The sequence below is a fragment of the Parasteatoda tepidariorum genome, chromosome 8 (genome assembly GCF_982258835.1).
Source record: "Parasteatoda tepidariorum strain Cologne lab strain chromosome 8, Ptep-v5.0, whole genome shotgun sequence".
In the NCBI taxonomy this organism is placed as follows: Eukaryota; Metazoa; Arthropoda; class Arachnida; order Araneae; family Theridiidae; genus Parasteatoda; species Parasteatoda tepidariorum.
In genome coordinates, this window is record NC_141762.1 from 85,439,359 (window position 1) to 85,462,624 (window position 23,266).

At 28.9% G+C, this 23,266-nt stretch overlaps 2 protein-coding genes across 3 annotated transcripts in view; one reads left to right on the forward strand and one right to left on the reverse strand.

Annotated features, from left to right (window-relative positions):
• Positions 1-23,266, forward strand: part of LOC107451175 (solute carrier family 35 member G1) — a 74,723-nt gene that overhangs the window by 2,543 nt on the left and 48,914 nt on the right. The window lies entirely within an intron of this gene.
• LOC107451176 (solute carrier family 35 member G1-like) lies at positions 8,661-9,965 on the reverse strand. The gene has a single exon (XM_016067194.4). The coding sequence runs from the start codon at positions 9,786-9,788 to the stop codon at positions 8,718-8,720; it is 1,071 nt and encodes a 356-aa protein (XP_015922680.3). The 5' UTR covers positions 9,789-9,965; the 3' UTR covers positions 8,661-8,717.

Here is a 23,266-nt window from a genome sequence, read left to right on the forward strand (position 1 = left end):
TGGAAGTTTCGTTGTCTTAGGCGTGATTTATTTTGATGAATAAATTTTAATAGTTCTCAAATCACTTAAAACTGCTAACTCACGCCAAATATCTGTAAAATTGCCAAATTCAAAGCAATAGATGCATGTTTTGTGACACATTTCAAATTTTAGTGCAATTTTTTCAAAATTCAGTTTTAGTAAATGTTGGGTGATCGTTTTTTTATCGATTTATGTAAAACTGCAAACTGATAAAGAAATGAAAATGAAATCAAAAGGTAATATTTTTGTTGCGTTTCAGTATCATTAGATATTTTTAATTGTTTACTTTGAAATGTATTAATTTTTTGGAAAAATATATTTCGTTAAAGTGACCGAAAATAACATTAAACAGTTAGTATTTTATTTTGCTTGTATTTTTTGTAGTTAAGCATTGTGAATGATTATCAAAATTTTTTTGCATTTTTTATTATCTAATTGATTGTTTTATGAAAATAGTTTCTCAAGGAAACTCAAACTTTTGAATTAGTGAAAAGTTTTCTATCGCTTTTTCAGTTTTTCAAATGTAACTCTTTATCTTGTTTTATATATACAGTAGTATCTTCTTGTAAAGAGTATCATAATATATTTTTCTCGGACAAAGTACTTTGTTACTTAAATACACATGTTCCTTATTTTGAGTCTACACCAAAACTAGAAAAAAAAAATTTAGTTTCAAAATTCAGATTGCTTTAAGACATAAATAAATGACAAAAAAAAAAAACAAATAAAATAGTCAGAGAGGTACTTATTTGAAATAGATTTAAATTTAAAACGTTTTTTCCAAAATTTACAAAATGGTCAATAAAGTTTCGTATTTGCAAAACTTTCTTTTAAATAATCTATATTTTTTTTAAAGAAAATCCAAGATTGTAATAAATTGAAATTTATTATAAGTTTTTTTTTGTAATACTTTTAAAGATAGATTATTTGTCTGTAGATGGCACCACTACGGTAAAGTTTAAATTCAATCATAATGATATTTTCTTTAGAAATTTTGAATTAGTCTTTTAAAAAGGGATTTTTTTGGGTAAAATCTATGTAACTAAATTTATTAATATTTATTGAAGATGGTATTATAACTTGTATAGGGTATTAGTGGATTCATGACGGTTTTTCTCAGGGATCTTTTTTTTGGTTCTGACGTCCGCCGGATGCGGGATGACTCTGGACGTGGTAAACAGGTCAGTCTAGATTCTTTCGCCTTGTTGACGGGAGGATAAAAGAGAAGCGATGAATGTGGCGAGTAGCAGTTGCAGTACCAGTAGTAAGCCGTTAATCAGAGCAGTATCCTGGGGATACGGAGTTTGTCCGCTGAAGGAGTGGTTCGTGACAGTATCTCGGAGATGGTGGATCGTAACCTTAGGGAAAGCTAAACTGAAGTCTCTAGCGGGAAGGACTACCGGGATTAGCCAAAAGCCGATATCTTTGAGACGATGGGCCAAGTCCGAGGGAATCTATGCTGGACGTTCGGTGTCCCCCTTCTGCATGCCTAAGTCGCTTGAAATTAGAATAGCTGGAGAAATTTCGAGATCCTAGCCGAGGAGTTTGTCCATGAGTTCATCTACCTTTCCGGTGGGCGGTTCCAGAGAGCAAACAGTAAATTCTTTTGGGTACTTATAAAACTTTAAATTTTATTTCGTTAACATTTTAGAGGAATCATTTACCGAAAATTCTGAACTGTTATGTTGTGTTTTTTTTTTTTTGTGTAGGAGAACAATCAGTATTTAAGTGTAATTTATAGATATCATAAACCAAGTCTGTGTTTTTTAGAAATGTTAAATGCAGTTCTTATTTTTTAAATGTCTTTTTTTTGAATTGTAGAAATTGAAGGTTATGCTTGAGTGTTTTAAGGTGGCATTTTTGTTTTAATTAATGTATAAATGTTTATTCCCATGTTGGCATTTGGAAATGTGTGAAATTATGTTTTTTGAAGATTTAGAGGTGCAATAAAAATGAGTTTTAAATGTTAACAGTTTTCTGTAATTCATTAGATATTTGTCTACTAAATAACCTGGGTAACCGTTACTAAATTTAAATTTTGAGATCACAGCCAAAGGGGTAACGGTACAAATTGGTGCCATGACCAGGATAGGCAAATTTAATAGATAGGGCCTGAATGGGTGCTGCAATCTTTTGCATTTCCAGATGCTGACATTTGACTTTTTATGTGTTTTAAAGTTGTATCATCTTTGAGTGTATTTATTATTCCCAGTTTTTTAAATAGACGTAAACAAGTTCGGGTATATTCAATTAATAGTGTATTTGTGATATTTGAGTTATAATCGAATATGTGTCTTAAAGATAAGCCTTCGCCACAGGATGGTCAAACGGGTGTGTTTATACCTGGCCATTTTTCTCTTTTGGCGTTGAAAGTACTCCGGCACTATTAACGTATGGTAGGGAATTAACTTTACCTCTGGAATTTCTCAGGAATCATAAACCTTTCTCTTATGCGGGTGCTGAGGACTTTGCCAAAGATTTACTTGGTAAATTGCATAGTACTTATGCATCAGCGAGGGAAAATCTAGAATATTCTGCAGAAAATAGAAAAGCTCGTAGAGACAAAAACGTCAAACAATATAATTTCCAAACAGGGGATGAAGTATACTGGTTCAATCCTGTGTTAAAGAAAAACCAGTGCAAGAAATTTGCTAAATTTAATGAGGGCCCTTTCAGGGTGGTTGAAGTCTTATCTCCGGTCACTTTGAAAATCCAACATACAAAAAATTTTGGCTATACTAGGGTTGTTCATGTGGAGAATGTGGCAAAGGCGGAGCAAAGATTGGAAATTTTGCGATCCAGAGATAGTGGGTTCGGTGACCAAATCAATGGCAGTATAGATAGGGAAAGAGTAGAAACACCTGCTCCAGAAAATCTACTGTATGAGACAGGTAAATTCGTGCCTTTTCCGCAACCTCGTTATAACTTAAGACAACGAGTAAATGGACGGGTCATAAGAAATTAGAATTTGTAAGAGGGGGGTGCAACTAAATTTTTCTTGTTTTAAACTGGGTTATAAATGTTTTGGGGTGGAATGTCAAATGTTCTCCAAATATGGAGGAGGAGTTTATATCTGGCGGTGCATATTTTTGTTACATAAGCCGGAATGTAGTAGGTCGGTGGAGACTGTTTTTTGTTTTCAGGTGGACCACGGTCCTTTTATGTACATAAGTGTGAAGTGTAGGTCTCCACTGGCAATTGTAATGATGTATGTAATCAGTCAAAACTGGGTTTGTCCCATTTTTGTTTTTTTTTAATGTTATTTTGAAAATTTAGATTATGAATGTTTAGATGTTTAAAATGTGGCGAAAGTTGAAGATTGAGAACGTTGCTGTACAATCTTTTCCTGACCCCCTAGGGGCCGCTTGAAAAGGTATTGCTAAGTGTAAATCTGAGATATAACGTTTTTTAAAGTTAAGTGTAGTTTAAACTACTTTGGCGCATATGTGATTCCTCTTTTCTGTTTCCTTGCAAGGTGCACATTGTTAGGGTCAGATTGGATTTTAGTGATAAAGATCTAAAAGTAGGTTTAAAGCCGCGTGGTGCTTTTAGAGATTTTGAACTTCAAATAGGAATTATTTATGAACAGCTTAGAGAAAAGGAAAAAACGGAATGTTTTGTGTGAAACCAGTAATTTAGTTTTCTTGATTTCTTGATAGTGTTCCAGGTCATTTTAACATAGTGCTATAGTGTTTCAAAAAATTAAAAGTATTTTAATTTTTTTTCGGTGAGGCGATGGTATTGTAATAAATTGAAATTTATTATAAGTTTTTTTTTGTAATACTTTTAAAGATAGATTATTTGTCTGTAGATGGCACCACTACGGTAAAGTTTAAATTCAATCATAATGATATTTTCTTTAGAAATTTTGAATTAGTCTTTTAAAAAGGGATTTTTTTGGGTAAAATCTATGTAACTAAATTTATTAATATTTATTGAAGATGGTATTATAACTTGTATAGGGTATTAGTGGATTCATGACGGTTTTTCTCAGGGATCTTTTTTTTGGTTCTGACGTCCGCCGGATGCGGGATGACTCTGGACGTGGTAAACAGGTCAGTCTAGATTCTTTCGCCTTGTTGACGGGAGGATAAAAGAGAAGCGATGAATGTGGCGAGTAGCAGTTGCAGTACCAGTAGTAAGCCGTTAATCAGAGCAGTATCCTGGGGATACGGAGTTTGTCCGCTGAAGGAGTGGTTCGTGACAGTATCTCGGAGATGGTGGATCGTAACCTTAGGGAAAGCTAAACTGAAGTCTCTAGCGGGAAGGACTACCGGGATTAGCCAAAAGCCGATATCTTTGAGACGATGGGCCAAGTCCGAGGGAATCTATGCTGGACGTTCGGTGTCCCCCTTCTGCATGCCTAAGTCGCTTGAAATTAGAATAGCTGGAGAAATTTCGAGATCCTAGCCGAGGAGTTTGTCCATGAGTTCATCTACCTTTCCGGTGGGCGGTTCCAGAGAGCAAACAGTAAATTCTTTTGGGTACTTATAAAACTTTAAATTTTATTTCGTTAACATTTTAGAGGAATCATTTACCGAAAATTCTGAACTGTTATGTTGTGTTTTTTTTTTTTGTGTAGGAGAACAATCAGTATTTAAGTGTAATTTATAGATATCATAAACCAAGTCTGTGTTTTTTAGAAATGTTAAATGCAGTTCTTATTTTTTAAATGTCTTTTTTTTGAATTGTAGAAATTGAAGGTTATGCTTGAGTGTTTTAAGGTGGCATTTTTGTTTTAATTAATGTATAAATGTTTATTCCCATGTTGGCATTTGGAAATGTGTGAAATTATGTTTTTTGAAGATTTAGAGGTGCAATAAAAATGAGTTTTAAATGTTAACAGTTTTCTGTAATTCATTAGATATTTGTCTACTAAATAACCTGGGTAACCGTTACTAAATTTAAATTTTGAGATCACAGCCAAAGGGGTAACGGTACAAGATTCAAAATTTAAAATGACAGGAAACTTTTATACCAAAGAACAAAAGTTTAATCACTAAAATACCATATTTCACTTCTAAAATAAAAAATAAAAATTTGGAGAAATATAAGCATTTTATGTTTATATTTTAAGCATTAAGCTTTTTAAGAAGAAATTAGCATAAAATAAAAGAGCATTACTTCTACTAATATAATAATGTTTATTTTTTACTTAAATATGAAGAATATTTAAATTTTATTAGTTGTAATTCTCTTTTAACCACCCCAAAGCTTTACAATTAAATTTGCTTTAAAAACCTACATTTTCCGTAAAATATTTTACTTGAGATACTTTACTAAATATATTTACTAGTTAAAAAATTTTTTATTTTAAAATCAAAATAATAGTAATAGAATTTGAGGTTTTAGTGCCCTTAGCCGTCAATTAGAAAAGCACTTTTAATGCTTACTATTTCAAGACAAAAACATTTTAAGAAATTATTAAATTTATACATAAGATATTGCTAATGAGATTACATCCCTTCTGTTTAATAATTATTTTCAATTTACACAATCAACAACAAGAAACTATTTTATGAGATTTAAAATTAAATTTTTTCATTTTATATGATTAAAAACTTAAATAATTCAAATACTGTAATTTGCCATAATTCATTAAAGATTTTCCGATATTGAAATGAAAAGAAAATAATTATAAAATTGAATTTTTAATTTTTAATGATATTGCTGCATGAAATGGATCATGTGCTAAACAAGGGGACCTTTTCTCAATTTTTTTATGCATATTCTTTGGCTAACCATATAAGACAATACTGAAATATTCAGTTTGAAAATTCAGCAAAAATTTCTTAAAATGGTGACATATTCTCTAATTAGAAGGGCAAGAAAAAAATTGGAACTTGTATTGTCCACCAGTACTAGATTGAGTTAAAGCCTCTTAGTTTGTCAGAAGTAAATCACAAATTTGATTGAAGATTTTTTATTTTTTATATTTCCTATGAGCTGCACAATCAGTCTTCTCGATGAGCAGACCTAGTGCGTTCTCCAGAAGTGGTATCCACTCTTTCAGGACCACCACAAAGGGTGAGATACCGTTGGCCATGTTAATTTGGACGTCTAGTTTCTGCCACCCTAGATGGCAGCACCGAGACTCTATTTGGATGCTAAAGTGCACTGGGAATTTAATTTTGCCGTAAATGCCAAGGGCATTTACGGCACTACGTAAGGGCATTACGTAAGGCACTCCAGGGATCTTTTACATGCCGCATAATCATATGACATGGCCGCTGAGAATTTTCTGCATCCCGAAAATCCGGTGTCTGTGCCGGGGATCGAACCCGCAGACTTGGGCTCAGAATGACTACGACAAACCAACTGTGCCACCCAGCCACATTTGATTGAAGATATATAAGTTAAATTCTAATCGGTAATAATGTGATGATAAATTCTGATTTTTGAAACCAGAAAATGATTGAAACATATAGTTTTAGCCATAACAAAGCCTACATCAAAATTTTAGCTCTCTAGCTAATGGCAAACTTGCTCGAATATTTTAATTGACGATGCATTCGTTTGGCAGTAAAATGATGAAAACCTTTGCTTGTATCTGTCAGAAAATAGTTACCAATTGTCACTCGGTATGGAGCTTATGTTAAAATTTGAACGCTCTAGCTATTTGGAAAGGGGTTTACATTTCGATTGTAAGATTCCATCGTACTGACACAAAAACAAGTTTTCAAAAAAAAAAAAAAAAAAAAAAAAAAAAAAAAAAGACGGCAAATTAAAAAACTAAATTTCCTGACTTATCTTAATTTAAAATGCAAATTTTCTTTAATAGCCCTTTTTTAATAAAATTTAGAAAAGTGACTTTAATTTGTTAAATGAATGCAAACTTTATCAACAAATGATAAAAGTTATTTTATATATTTAAAATCCATGAAAAAAATATAATCCTTTAAGTGCAAGGCGTTCTGAAATTAAGCAATTAATATGCACTTTTTCAAAAATGAAGCCAAAAAAATCTATACATCAATAGTTAAATATAAATATTTAATCTAAGGAAGGACCAAAACGTTTTCGAAATTTAAATATTAAAGCTATAAATCAATATATAAAAACTTTAAAATGCTAAGAAAGACGAGGCGAAGAACAAAAAGCATGTTTGATTGCAAGAAGAAGCGGAAAATTGATTATTTAAACGCCTTCAAGATTAAGCAAGCGAACTATTTCGAACTGTTGAACCTTCGTCCCGCCTTCCTCTTAAGCGATTCGACTAATTTCAATAGCGTTTTTCCTCTTTGAAATATTTGTTTACGACTACGAATAGGTGTATTTTTCGAACTTTTGACAAGTAATTTAAATACAATATTGAGAGTGGTACTTTAAGTATAAAGGGTATTAAAGTATGATATTAAAACAGTAAGTACTTTGTATTTCAAATGGCTTCCTCTATCGACTTTTTCAACCACGCACTTTTATTTTAACTCTTAAATTAAATCAACGGGGACCTATATCTTCACAAAATAAATAAGCGATGACTAATAGATGCTAAAACAAAATAAGCAAAAAAGTTACTAGACTACTAAATGTTGTGAAATACACCAGAACGGAAATTATTCCTTAAACGCTTTTTGTTTGAAATTTCGCAGCATGTTGGCATTGTTAAACGTTTCCACATCAGTGTTAAGTAACTTTGCCGTTAAGTAACTTTTCAATTATTATAGACTTTTTTTTTTCTTATTTCTTTTAAGTCATTTAAAGTGGATGACATTTTAATTCAGTCTTCTGTTTTGTAAACAGTATTTAGTACTGCGACGACGATAAGAGAAAAATTCGTACAGTATAGGTATTTCTCATTTTATTTTATTTCGTTTTTAAATTTCTTCTCTTTATCTATTTGAGGATATTCGGATTCAGGCTTTTCTATTTGGTTTGATAAACGAATAAAATTATAATTTATTGATTCTAAAATGTTTTAAACATATGTTTAAGATATGTTTAAATATCGAAATGAAGAGGACCAAGAAAAAAGTATGTTTAAGCACTCCTTTCCTATTATAAAAATTCAAATTTATCTGCAAAAAAATCAGTAAATAAATACATAAAATTTGATATTATAACCTTACATTTTCGAGATAACAACCTCTGAGCCATATGAATAGACAAAATAAGTAACAATTATATGAAGATCTTATTTGAGTAGTTGGCGAACTCTACTGATTAAAAAATGAAATTAGCACCACTTTCATGTTTATTCAAGTCATTTTTATCTTGATTTAAAGTTAGTATGCCGCCAGCTCATTTTCACTGCCACGGGTATCACAAATCAGACAATGTAGGAAAAACAATACCGCACTCATTAGTATTTTAGGCTTTTCACAACAAACGAAAAGGGAATTGACAAGAAAAGGAACATACTATTAAGATAAGGTCTTCATATATTATATACAATATAAATCTGCAACTTATATAGATATGCAATATAAATCTTGAATAATAAATTTTTCGTGTTTTAATAAGAATTCTATACAAAATAAGAGATTTTTAAAGACTAAGCGTGAGTTATTAATTATAGAAACGTTTTGCAACATATACATTTTGAAAAGTAATTTCAATGTTTCATATGTTTTTTATTTATTTTTTTTTTTCAATATTGAAGTCATGACTTCTAAGAGGATAAAAAAAGTTTTTTCTCCAATTTTATGTGAAGTACGCAAAGTTTTTTAAAAAAATAAACTTAAAATTATTTCATTTCAAAGTAATAAGAATTTTAGTTTTTTTCGATAAACAGAATCCTCTGGTTGTGTTAGTAGCCATTTCCACAAACCCAAGGAGCTTATGGCTGTAATTACCAACAAGCCGCCACCAAGCGCATAATAGTCAGGTATAGAATTGAAAAATATAAACTGGAATATGGCTGAAACAACAATATCTGAAGCAGATTTAGATGTGGAAACAACGCCAACTGCCTCCTTTTGTACTGCTAACGTTAAAAAACAATGACCCATGAAGCCAAAGACACCAATCATTATCACTTCTGCTCTATCGAGCACTTCACATCGCGGCCATTTAAACTCGGCTGAGAAATATGTTATGACAGCATTTTCTAAAGATCCTAACGATCCAAAATAAAGTAGTACGGTGGAAAAGTGTATGTCTTTCATTTTTCTCAACGTTACAAATGTAAATGCTAAAATTAAAACACTCCCCGTAGCACAACTAAGTCCCGTGACATATTCTCTGTCAAAATGAACATCAGACCTGTCATGAAGAACCTTCGGTAATCGAACGGACATAAGGACTCCTAGAACACTCAAAATTATGGATACCACTTGCGCTAGTCCACATGGCTCTTTAAGATGCACTCGAGCAGCTACGGTGACCAGTGCAGGTACGGAGGACAGAATTATGGAGGTTTCTGTTAGAGGCAAAAGTCTGTAAGCCATCAAGTTAAGATATAAAGCAGTTGCTCCAAGGAATGATCTTATTATTAGCAACCAAAAATATTTCCTTGAACCAAAAGCGTTCTTTGTGCAATAAACAGCAATTGGGATGTTACCGAAGAGCACACCAATGTTCCGCACTAATGACAGCTGACCCGAGTCAATGTAGGACAGTTTTTTTACAAACACAGATGTCAATAAAATAGTAACGCTTGACAAGAAAGCGTACAAAACACCCAAAAACGGCGTCCAACAATGCCTCTTTACAGCATTGCTATTTATTTTATCCAAAGTTGGGGTTGGACTGGTATGGCTGACTTTAAAAACGTCCCCTTGTACATCTCCTTGCAGATTGTATGACTTCTTTTTTCTGTAAAGCATTTCAAATTAGATTTTCTTTATACGTACAAGTGCATTCCGATTACCTGAAAAATAAAAAGCTATTAATACTTTATAGCATTAAAAAATATATATGTTTAAGATTTCAATTAATGGTAAATACTAAGAGTTTTCTAAAGACCACCTTTTATATTTCTTTTTCGTCCAAAATGAAGACAAAAAGGCATGCAAATTAGTGGTTAAAAATTAATGTTTAATTGTGGCCAAAATAGTAACGCTTTTGGAATTAGACAAATCATATTATGGAAAGTGAAAATGGGAAAACATATTTAATTGTGGATTCCGAAAAGTGTCAATTTAATAATCAATTTTCAATTCCTCTTTGTTTCCTCCGGAAATGAAAAAGATTTGGATAATAATTGCATTCATCCTCCTTAATAGTGGATTTAGACAGCATTTCTTGTCTTTACCTTGCTTAGGTTTAATGTATACACCTTTTATCCTCATTTTCGACAAGGATTCTGAAAAATAGATATTCTATGCAAATCTAGGCACCCTTTATACCCTGTTTATTTGAAGAGGATACGATGCAACCAAGTCATTATTTTTAATACAAGCTTGTTTTAATAATTATGGTTTTTTCTTCATAATTTACAAAAATATTGAAATGACTATCATTCTTCTGTTACTCTTATTTGCTTTAATCCTATCCTTTGAGAAGCCGTGGAAAGTATATTTCTCAATAACTTCAATAATTGTAATGCTAATGATGGAAAGGTATTCTTTCAGCTATGATTTATGCGGCTTTCTGATGATAACTTCAAAAGATATAAAATTGAAGAAAAAAAATATCAATGAAAGCCTGCCTTGTTTGCATAAATGTGGGGAACAGTAAAGGTTAGCATGGGGTGAAGAAGAAAGCCCGATCCTGATAAGCTCTTTTCTCTTATGCGCATGCGTGTTCATTTCTCATTGAGTTTATTAGTATAATTCGTTCACCAGGAGTTGGCACTTGGCTTCGCCTTCATCACGCGGTATCCGACTATATTTCGCTATTTTAAGGAGAAGGATGTGAACAATCCTGAACAAGGTTGCTATTTGGCGATCGTATGAGAAAAGTATTTATTTCACAATTTTTTTGTGCATTTTTTAACATTAAATATTTCATGAATTTGATGATATTTCTCGATTTTGAGTGCATAGTTTGTCCTTTTTGAGACATTTTGCTGCAATATATTTAATTACGTAGAGTAAAGTAAGGTATAATAGCAGATGATAAAGCGAAGTAAGTATCTGAAAAAGAATTCGCTGTTTGCGTTTGGCGCGCATTAAAGGTTGTTTCAATTTCAAGCGCGGATACGTTTTTCCTCTTACTTACCACTCTGAAATGAACTCTTCGGCCGTGGAGCTAGAGCCAATTCCTGGTGAATGAACTATAATTATAAACACAGAATTTAAAAATTCGGTTATTTATAAGCACAGAAGTACAAGTTTAAAACCGATTCTTTTGAGTAGGTAAAATTTTAAAAATCCCTCCCATCTTTCAGTAAAGAAAAGCAATCTTAAAAATCAAAATAATTTCAAGTAATAAGATAAATGAATTTTTTTTTAACTAATCTCAAAGTCAAAAATATTTAGCATAATATTACAAGAAAAAAAAAAGAATAAATACTGGGTTAAAGACAAAATATTTCGCAAACATTATTAAAATCGCTGTCTTTAACTAAATGAAATGAGAGTAACTTCAATCTGCACTTATTTTTTGATCCAATTGAACATTTTTAATTAAATAAAAATAAATAGTAATGTGAAAGATCTTTTTATTTTATTGAAGACAAATCTTCGAATTGTATTTTTAAAAAGATTAAAATAAAAGTAAAATTAAAAATGTATTGAAAAATGTTCATAGTTTTACTTTATTAATTGAAAAATACGACATGGAAATATCTGAAAGCATTTTTACCTTAAATTTTGATTGTTTTACAGCTGTGCGAGAATAAGCATGAAATGCGGTTCAAAATGGATTTAGAAACTCAAGAGGCAAAATATATCTTTAAAAGGTTGTTTTTAAATCTTTTTAACAAGTGAAAAAAACAGATTTCTTGTAGTAAACTGTTAATTGAAATTAACAGAAACTTGTTTTAAAAACATGAAAAGTTATAGCACCAAGAAAACAAGAGGAAAAAAAACGCTATTTTGGGAAGATTTTTTCACTGAAATTAAAACTTATTTAAGTAATGAACTCTAAATTTTTGTATATTTTTAAATTATGCAAAATTTACGGGATACAAAAACGTTCTTCTCCTGTATAAGCACGCAATTTTTTGACGAAATTGGATTTTTGAATTTTTTGCTCATTACATCATATTAAAAAAAACACTATTTCGAGTTTTTTTCCTTAAAAACTATTCCCTTCAAACTGTAGATATTTTCATTTTAAGTCTCGTAAATTATATTGATGTATAAATTGCTCAAAAATTTCAAAATTGCTTCTACTATTAGTAAATAATACAGTGAAATGTAATTAATTATTATAAAAACTAATTTAATACCTGGTAAACTAATTTAATACTGATTTAATACTTATTTAACCAAGATTATCTTTGGTTAAATAAGTTTTATAAATAAGAGCAAAAACTTTTTCATTGTTGAAATATGTAAAAAGAGAAATTCACATTAACCTTATTTTCGTGTCTAAACAATTGATTCCATATTTTTCAGGTTGCAGCTACCTATCTCACCATATTTTTAAGGGCAAGAATCCAAATCCAAAAAAAAAAAAAAAAAGAATTGCTTTATTCATAAAAAGTGCGTTTTTTAATCCAATTTTGTTTCAAAATATCGTCTGCATAAGTATAATAAAAGTTTTAGCCAATTTGGAAAAATAGTCAATCCGTGCTATCAATTATTCCAGGAATTTAGTTAGGGAATCTAGGTATTTAATTAGGAATTTAGAAAAGCCAATTTATAAGATACTTTAGTCAAAGTTTAATTTAATGCAAAGAAATTAAATTTTTATAATTCAAGAGATACTATTATATCAAGAAATACTATAAAAAATTTTTAACTTTAAAATAAATAACAAATTTTGAATTTTAGTGTATAATAACTTTTGAATATTTTTGGATCATGTTATTTAAATTAATAAAGTCTGAAGCTAAGAAAAAAGTAAAAAAATATAGCAATTTAACTTTGAAAACTGTCTGTTTCATTTCATATTTTTATTAATCTAGTTCTTTTCAACCAATATCAGCAATATTTCAAAATTTGACCTTTTAAATAACTAAAATAATAAAAGCATGTTTATAGTTTAAAACAGAAAACTTTTCAGATAATTATTATATTAAATAATAAAACATGAAATACTTTTGAAAATTTCTTGCCGTTATAGAATATTAAGAAATTGATGCAACGATTGTATTATATGACTTTTATTTAAGCAGTGTTTAGCTAAATCAGTAGCTCTCTATTTTTGGGGCAATTGAACTCTAAATGATAGAGTTTCTTTTGGTAAAATTAAAGAAAATCACTATTAAAGAAAAAGCTCATTACATCGTAAAAATTCTGGATATTTTGCAGTTAAATTAACACGCTGAGTTCATCATCCATAAAATCAATGAAACTGTAAAATTTCAAATTTTAAATATTTCATATTTCGAATTTTACCTTAGCGTATGAATAAGCTAGAAATAAATGAAGAATGCTGAATTATGATTTTCTAAAAAGAACTGTTAAAATCATTAAAAATCGTTATCAGTGAAAAGTAGTTCTTCATTCTTGTATATTGTTTTTTTCATTTTGAATTGAACATCTATATGAGGAATTTTTTATAATTGCATATTCTTTTCATAATTTATTCAATATATTATAAATAGTTATTTTTTATTTTATTTTATTTATTCCTATTTAGATTTTTTTTCACTTTTTTTTAAAATTTTATTACCTTTTTAACATTGGCGTTATACATAATCTTAGCACGAAACGTTCTTATAAATAACAAAAATATTTAATAAATTACGGATTATTTGATTGTATATGGAATATTTTTTTCAAGTATTTAAGAAATGTTGATGAGAAAGAAATTGTAAATCTCAGATAATTTGCTAAGTTGACATTGCAGAATATTTTTTTAGCCAACTTCACCTTCCTGATAGATAAATTCTTAAAGTACTTTCTATTAAAATCAGTGTTTTTTATTAGAATGGGACAAAAAAAATTCTTCTATAAGAATAATATAATAATAATAAATAAGTATCGAGTTATTTTAACCATTAGCAAAATGGGTGTTCTTTTGGGTTTGATTTGGATGTCATCTGTTTCAATTCTTATTTGGAAATTTCTTATCTTATTTGGAAATTTCTTTCTTCAAAATTTCTCATTTGGACGTCATCAAATTTTTCTGTGTTCAAGAGTAATAGTAAACAGTGCGTATGTGTCGTCATTGAATGCGCTGCTATGGCGACAGCTGTTGTTTGCTAATTTTTTAGAATTCTTTTTTTTTCACTTTTAATATTTTGTTATGCATCAAGTTGGTGAGTTTATTTATGAGATATGGGATCAGAGAATACTTCCGATAAATACTTCTGAGTTGTGAATAAAAAAGTATTTCATCATTTGAACGATATTTTTGTTTTTATTGTTTTAATTAAGAATCAGAAATTCTAACCTACAAATCTGGATCGTTTTCAATACTAATTGGGTATAATATAAAAAAACACAACTACTTCCACTTAGTAGGAAAACATTTACCATGACGCAATGCTAAATTCTATGCCACTATCCACATAAATGCCACTATCCACATAAATCAATTATTAATCAAAAATCGAATATCAATTACTTTTCTTTATAATGCAATAAAATCTGGCGAGCAGCTATTTAAACGATCAAACACTTCGTTTGTTTATTTGTGGCTTGAAGTTAGGCTCGCAGAAAATGCCGTTCATGGGTTAAATTTAGTAGGAATAACACAACCTGTGACGTAGGCTATAGTATACCCAATTCAGGTGAATATCACAAATAAAGAAAGTTCCAAACTGATTGACACGGTCCCAAAGGTTAGAGTTGAAACAAGAAAAAAGACGATGCCAAGGCCTAAACTTACCGAGGCATTAAAAGCTATAGCCAAAGAACGTAGACGGGAATACTTTAAGCATGTCACACAAACGGAAAAAGGAAAGGATTTTCTTCATAAACGCAAGAAAAAGAAGAAAAAAAATAGACAATAACCATTTTGCTAATGGGTTACCGATGATCGCCTTCTTTCAATTTTGTTTAAGTAATTGTATCATTTTTCAAATTTTTCTTCAGAATCATTTGCTACTGGCTTATAAGAAATTAAAAAGCAATTTAAATTTAGAATTGTATATTTTTTTATGTTGTTGTTGCTATAATTAATTTTTTTTTCTTATTTTTTCTAAAATGTATGAATAATTCCTGTTTCGTTTATAACGAAATTTATGTACGTAAACAAAAAAATCTTATCTTGTTTCGCGCTGAAAACCTGTTCTTCGAACCACATGAATTTGCTGCTGCATTAAGAAAAGCGGGATGTTCTATATCACATAAAAATAAAAGTTCAAAAACTAAATCAATTTGAATTTTTTATTTTAATCCTTAATTTTCATAAATAATTCGCAATAAAAAGTTTTTTTTTAAATTTGGCTTTTGAAATTGAAGAAAATGATTTGATAAAAATTTAATCTATAATTGTAGAAAAAGTCAATAATGGTTTAAAAGGGTAAAATTGTAGAAAAAGTCAATAATGGTTTAAAAGGTTCATTGTAGACCTCGCCCAAACTTCAGCTGTCAAGATAAGGATAATTGCTTCCAGGTGCGTTAAAAAGCCCCCCTAGAACGGACTTGGCTTAATACTCTCTTGGCGTGATATAGTTATATTCTCTTGGCGCTTTTCTTATACCAAGGTTACTATTTTTCCTGGTTTGAAGAAGGATTTTTCCTCTCCGCAAGAGTGAAATGGAAGTCTTAGTCATGAGAGGGAAAAGTCTTAGCTATCAGAGGGAAAATTTTCTAAGAATGAAAGAAGCGAAAAAGCTGTACCTTGACTTACCGCCATTTCATGAATATCTTATCTTGTCCAGCGAATTGAAATAGATTTATGTAGTGTTTCTGCAATTTTAAATAAACTATAAAATTAAATAAAATTTCAATTGTCAGAACATTTTTTTCAAAACATTGGAAGTCGTTATTAACAATCGCATTAAAGAAATATTTGAAGTCTTTAAGAATTTTTTTAATTGTAGTTCAAATCTAATTTTTCATTGAGTACAATTATTACGTCAATTAAATTTAATGAAATCGATCACAATGTTATTATTATGATTAATAATTTTAAACCATAAAATTTATCGTCTGTATGAATGAGGTTTGAAAATGCAACACATATAAGAATTTAACATAATATAGTAACTGCACCGAAAAAACATAATTAGAAAAAATAATTATTTTTCTCAAGATTTTATGGGATAATGATTGAAACTATTTCTATGTATTGATATTCAAGCCGTGATACAGACTTGCGAACTAAAGAACTAAATTAAATTCATGTTGAGTACAGAACTGAGAAATCATTCAATAGTCTTTAATGGTATTAACAAAATATTTTCACGGCAATTTTATTTATTATTAAGTACAACATTGTTAAATGCGGTTTTATAATTAACTTTCCTTTTTTCCCAAATCCAAAGTTTTTTTCTTACTTTTTCAAAAATCTTGATCCTGAAGCTTTCCTTTTTAAAACTTAGTTGTTCTTTTTCGCAAATAAATTTTTCGACAATTTATTAGCTTTCAGAAAAATTACCTTTTACTAAAATAAATTAAATATAGTTATTTGGTTTTTGTCGTACGAAATGAAGGAATGTAAATCAATTCGCTCAATCCAAAAAATTTTTTAAATTTAAATGAAATTATATTTTATACAAAAAGAAAAAAAAAAGTATAGAAAACTTTTTTTACACATAGAATATCCCAATAAACAACGTCTATAAACTACATTTTTAAAAGTAAAGTTGAACTTTTAGTTTTTATTAGATGTCACAAAATAGCATTGAATCATGGAAAAATCTAATAAAAACTGGACCAATAATTTATGAGGTAGGAGACATTGAAAAAAGTTTGAATAGCAGAAATAAAAGAAAGTAGTTTAAATCCGATTAGAATTATTTCTCAAGAAATACTGTAGTCGTGTTTAGGTCATGAAATTTCTCATACTTAAAAAAAATGTTTCAAAGCTTTCAAAGAACAGCAATGAATTACAAACGAAAACAAGTATTTTTGAACACCCTATGCCAAAAAATAAAGCAATTAATTTGAATGAAAGATTAAAAAAAGATTGATGATGATTAGATGAAATAAAAGATTTTAATTTGCATTGATAACTTTGGTTGTTATTTGCAAACTCCTCCATACTTAAAATTTTAATAAAATAGTAATTTTTTTCTTGCAACTTTTTGGGCTATAACTCCGCAGATAATCAACGAAATTTTCGGAACCATTTTCAATCACTATTGAAATTGCTATTTTTAAGTTTATATAAAAAATTGTTAAAAATTTCTCAAGATATGGGGTTTTAAAGTATTTTTTCAGACTATGCATGCGCGGATTCATTTTAGAAATGTTTTTATATATTTAACATTTTCATCCATTTAACATTTTTATATATTTATTATATATTAAACAGGTGATTAAGAATTTAATGCATTCTTTAAAAAGTAATGAAAATCACGTCTCCACTCCAAACTAATCATCATGCAGATTAGGGAAAAGATATACCATATGATTGCTATTTAATCATGCAAGCCAACTCAGAAGACAATGAAACCCTTAATTTCAGAACTAATTTTTTTGTGAAAGGTCTTTAAGAACTGAGTTTGCGTTACTTGAGTGATAATTCTATTGATATTATACTACTAATTCTATTAATATTATTTTGTTAAGTTTTCATGTTTACTATAAAAAAATATACAATTGTAAAGTTCAATTTTTTTAAAATTGGTCTACCATATTAAATTTAATGACAATTAAATGTGGCCCTTTTACGACTAAATTTTTATTGCTAAATTAAACCCTACGAATGACCTAAGTATTTCTAAAGTTATAAAATAATCTTAGTATTTCTTGAGAAATTAATAAAAATGTCAAAATCTGAAAGTGTCTCGCCCATCATTGTAGGGCAGTATCATACCTGCCAACTCTCCCAGATTTTGCGGGAGATTTTATTTTCCTTTTTAAAGTGGTAGTAAATATATACTATTTTTTCTTTTATAAATTTAATTTTTAAATGATTTTGATCGCCACTATTCTTACAAAAATTAAGCTTATATATTAATATGCGTTATTATCATGGTTGTCAACTTAATTTTTTTCAAATATAACGTATTTGTTTGCTTAAAATTGAAGTTTTAATTCCATTTTAATACCACTGGGAAAAATGATAATGGAAGGGATTATAAGTTGGCAGGTCTGCAGTATGTATTATTGTTACTCAATAGTTGTATTCTCTGTTGAATAATTACTCGCACAAACATGTGGAAATAGAGCGTCTATCAATAATCCACAGTAAATCATTCTTATCTCTAAGAATATTTTAAAGTCACATTAAATTAATTTTGATAGACTATAATCAAATGATCACTGACAAAGTGTCCATCTTAAGGGTTTAAAAGACCTCAAAAATTAATAATTTCTGATTATTTTTTCAATTTTTATCTATTGGGAGATATTTAGAGATTATTCTAATGCACAAAATATTCGTAAAGGTTCGTAAGCATTAAAAATAGTCTTGAATGTATACACAAACTGTAATTTGTTTAAATTTTAGAATTTTTAATTGATTGAATTGTATAATCAATAATCTGAAGAATATGTAAACCACTATTAATTCCATTTCACATAGGATCAATATTCCCCCCCCCCCTTTAAGTTAAGAATATTTGGTAAATTTGACTTGACGACTTTTATTAAACGATTAAAAAAATAATGGCCTATCGGGGAATATTCACGGGCGGGTATTCAGAACATCTGAAAGAACTTTTTAATTGAATGAATCCAAAAAAACTGATATTTATAAGGAAGTAATTACTGCAGACAAAGTTTAACTGCGTGGAACAATCAGAACTATTAAAAGAGGATAAAGTATCTGGACTAGCATTAAAGAAAACAAAATGGCGATACAAAAGAACATTAGCAAAATGTAATAACAAATGAAAAAACAAAGATGTTGACATTGTTTGAAATAGATATTTCTCTTTTAATAATTACATGCTATACAATTTTTGATAAACCAGTACAGTTGTAAAGCTCAGCATACCCACGCGCCTTGTCAGGCGCATGGGTATGCTGAGCTTTATGACGTATTATATGATCATTTTCTAGAATTAAGGAAGCTTTGCAATCATCTGAAATACACTTATAATAGATTTTCGTTCTGTGTTTCATCCTTATTCGACATAAAAATTCATTAAATAAAACTAATTTACCACCTCGAATTGATTCGACATACTCAAACTGAGCCATTTTGTTTGCATGTAAATCTTGGTGCCAACCTTAAAAAGTGATAAAGATAGTGGTGTTATCTCTCCCCTCTTTTACAAACAAAACTGGAAATTCAACTCCTTATCAACCCATACCCAATATAACAGGTGCTCATAAAGGAATTTTTTTTTGTTTTGTTAATTTTTAATACTTTTGATTCCTGTACTGATTCACTCTTACTCTTTCACTTATTTTACACTACAATATTTTAAATCGTTAATTTTTTAACTGGAATTTTTATATTTTTATCATTATTTTAGAATAATTGAAGTCAAAATAAGTGAAAATATTATATTTAGCATTTTAATAATTTATGATTACGAAATACAACATGAAACACCGTTGTTTTTCCTGCGTTAAAATTAAAATTTTCTAAACATGACACTTCCAAACAATCTTCAAATGTGCACATATTTAGATTTAAATTGAAAAACAATTATTCATTATTGAAATTACAAAATTAATTATTGATGTACTTTTGAGTAAGAATTATTGATACAATTTTAGAAAAAATAAAAAAAACTTTCGAATAACGCTTTTAAAAAAAATGTACAAGTTATTTCCTGATAATCTAAACGAATTTTTAGTAACTATTCGAGTGTTTTTTATAATTAAAAAATACCTAAATATATATTTGCTTATAATTAGAGCATCAGAAATTTTTTTTAAGCGGACTCCAGTCTCGAATCTACGTCAGAAGATTATTAATATGCTACCTTTGTAATTTTTCGCCTACATTTTACGACGACGACAAATGAATCAACAGCAACGAAAGCATTCTTTAAAAAAAAAAGAAAAAAAAATTTAAAGCATTGCTTTATAAAACTCAAGTGTCACAAATATCCTTTTTTTTTAAATCTTTTTCTTTATTATTTTGTAAAAAAAGTTTTTTAATCGAGTCTTTTAATGTTTATGAGTTTTCTGAATATAACATAGTAAGAAAATTTTAATCATAAAGCATCTTTTATGGTAATATCATGTTACTATTCATAAAGCACCTTTTATGAACGGTAGCATCTTCACTTGAATTCCATAAATAACTATCATTGTGGTTAACTGATTTTTTCTTTACTATCATTTTGAGGTTTCAAAAGAAAATAAATAAAAAAGCAAATGCTACAATTTGATTATTCCCAGCATTTTCAATCGGATAATGCAATGCAGTATGCCCTTTAAATTAAAGTATAAAAAATGTACGAAGACACGCGATATGTATAGATAATCTTCAAAAAGTTATCATCGGAGTCCCCCCCCCCCCTCGTCATTTGAACGGTACCCATGACAAAAACACTCGGAATTGTCGTGTAATGTTTTAACTCAAATCCCTAAAAATCCTTTGCGCATCCGAAAAATTCAACAAGTTTCACTCTCCCACTAAAGGAAGAATTAATCAACTATGGCTCTCAAAATCGAGGTAAATCAGTTTTCCATATGAGACCCTTTATCGTCGTTGGCATCATAAAGATTTGGCGAGTAATGGTCAACGGGAACAGGTGCGGTTTTTCAATAGAACCCCTCCGCCCACTCCATCAATCATTCAGGTAGGGGAGAAACTTTTAGGCGAGACCTATAAGACAGCGTTTAAAAGGGCAAAAAATCATGCCAAAATGTGCATTTTTACTAGAGGAACGAAAAATAACATTTTTGAGAATCAACTAAGGAAATGTAACTATATCATTGATTAACTATATCATAGATATTCGACTCCTTTTTATAAGGTTAATTTGAGCCATTTTTATGTAAGAACAGAACTATATCGCGTAATAGAGTATAGAAAGGAAACTTGCATGATAATATCGCTCAATTGCATTTCACAACTTATTTAAACCTAAATTCATAATAAAAGTCCTGTTTTTCTTTCACGTATGATTTATTGCACGTGTAGTAATAGTTCTATATCACGCGAACCAATAGTACGCGTGATAGATCATTTGGAAGAAAAAAATCGCTATAGGAACTTTATAAGAAATGATATTTCAGGAAAAGCTTTTCAATGATTTTTACTTACCATATATTTCTCCTACAAACAAAATGTATAATTATCATCAATTCAAATGTGATCATCACAACATAATAAAATGTTTCGAATGATAATTTTTCACTAGCGGAAATCCCATTTTAGGAATAATATTTTTAAATACTTCTTTTTCGGAATATCACTGACTATAATGACTATATGTTACTGAGAAAAACTAAATTTTTTGATCCTTCTCCCTTGGTATGAGAAGGCGGAATTTTTTTTTTAATTAGGGCATCTTATCTATAAAACCAATGTTGTAAATTGTTTTGTTATTTTCAACAAAAATGAATTACAACTGTTTTGTGTTCTCATCTTTGTCTTGGAGAATATACATTGTTTAGTTGTAAACAAAAAATTGAAAAGAAAATTACGAAAAATTTTACTGTCATAATTAATGATAAGATTTCTGATAATATTATTCCAGGAAGTCAAGTTTTAACAATAGCTTTTCAATGTTTCTACGAGTCATTATATATAACATTTTGGATAGTATTTGGCAGTTGCATTTAATAAAATACATTTTATAGTAATATATGCAATAGCCAAATACTTTCCAAAGTTCCTGAATATGAAGTTTCTGTTAAAGCTTGACTTCCAATAATAATATTATCAGGCATCTTATCATTAATTTGCATTTAATAAAATATCTCATCTTATCAATGTATTTAATGAAATATATTTTACAATTAAAGCACTTTCACCAAAACAATCATAATTAGTGTGAAATGAATGATTTTTCCAATATTTAGATAAAAATGCTTGGTTTCGGTGAGATTTTGTTAGAAACACTTAAATGACTCTACCATACTAATTTAAGCATTTAAACTCTACCAAAGTTCAGGTTGGAAAAAAAATAAATATTAAAGAAAATTATACTTTTTTATTAAGTTTCACATTTAAAATTTCAAGCTATTATGAAAATCTTATGAGTTTAATAATAAGAATATGGAAAATATGCACAAAATTCTGAATTCTTTTCTCAAAAGATCAAAAAGAAATTATGTAGTATTTTTTTTTAAATTAATAGATGAAATTGTTTTGACATTTTCAACAAAAATGAAATATTACTGTTTTACGTTCTCATCTTTGTCAGGGCGAAAATGCATTGTTTAGTTGAAAACAAAAAATTGAAAAGAAAATTAGGATAAATTTCATTGCCTTAATTAATGATAAGATGCCTGATAATATTATTCTATGAAGTCAAGCTTTAATTGAACTTATAAATGCTTATATAAGTTATTATTAATATATATACAATATATATATGTATATATGCATGCAAGTTTCAGTGTTAAATTTTTGTTTACTTTGTAATAAAGAATTTTTTTAAATAGGTCCATAAAGTAAAATAAAGTTAAGAAACTATTATTGCAAAAATAAATCATCTAGATTACACTCTTACAGAATTTAAATATAAATATCTGTTGCTTTCGAAATTGTGAATTTCTTGTCGATAAAACATTTAAAAGTAGTTAAAATTTAAGGATTTAAGGACAGTATAATGGTAATAAATCACATTTTTAAATTCTATTTCTATGAAAGCAATAAGTTTTATGTACTATGCAGCTACCTAGCAAAATTTTCGGATATTCATTAATTACCATTTTGGTAACAATACTAAGGAGAAAAATTTTCACCTATAGAAAAAATACGGCTTATATTGACCCAATCTCATTAATTGATTGATATTCGCCGTTAAATATAGGGTTTTTAATGTAATTTTCCAAAGCGATAGAGTAATGAGAGCGAAGAATTAATAATTAGAAGAATGTAAAAAGGAAAGAAAATAATTTTCTTTATCAAATAAATATTTTTTACATTTTTGAAGGTAGGCGCATTAACCATTTCAAAACTAATTTCTAATTTTTTTTTGATTGAGTTTTTCTTCTGATAGCACATTCTTTGTACCATTGATAATATTAAAAACAAGTGTGTTTTTTTTTAAGTC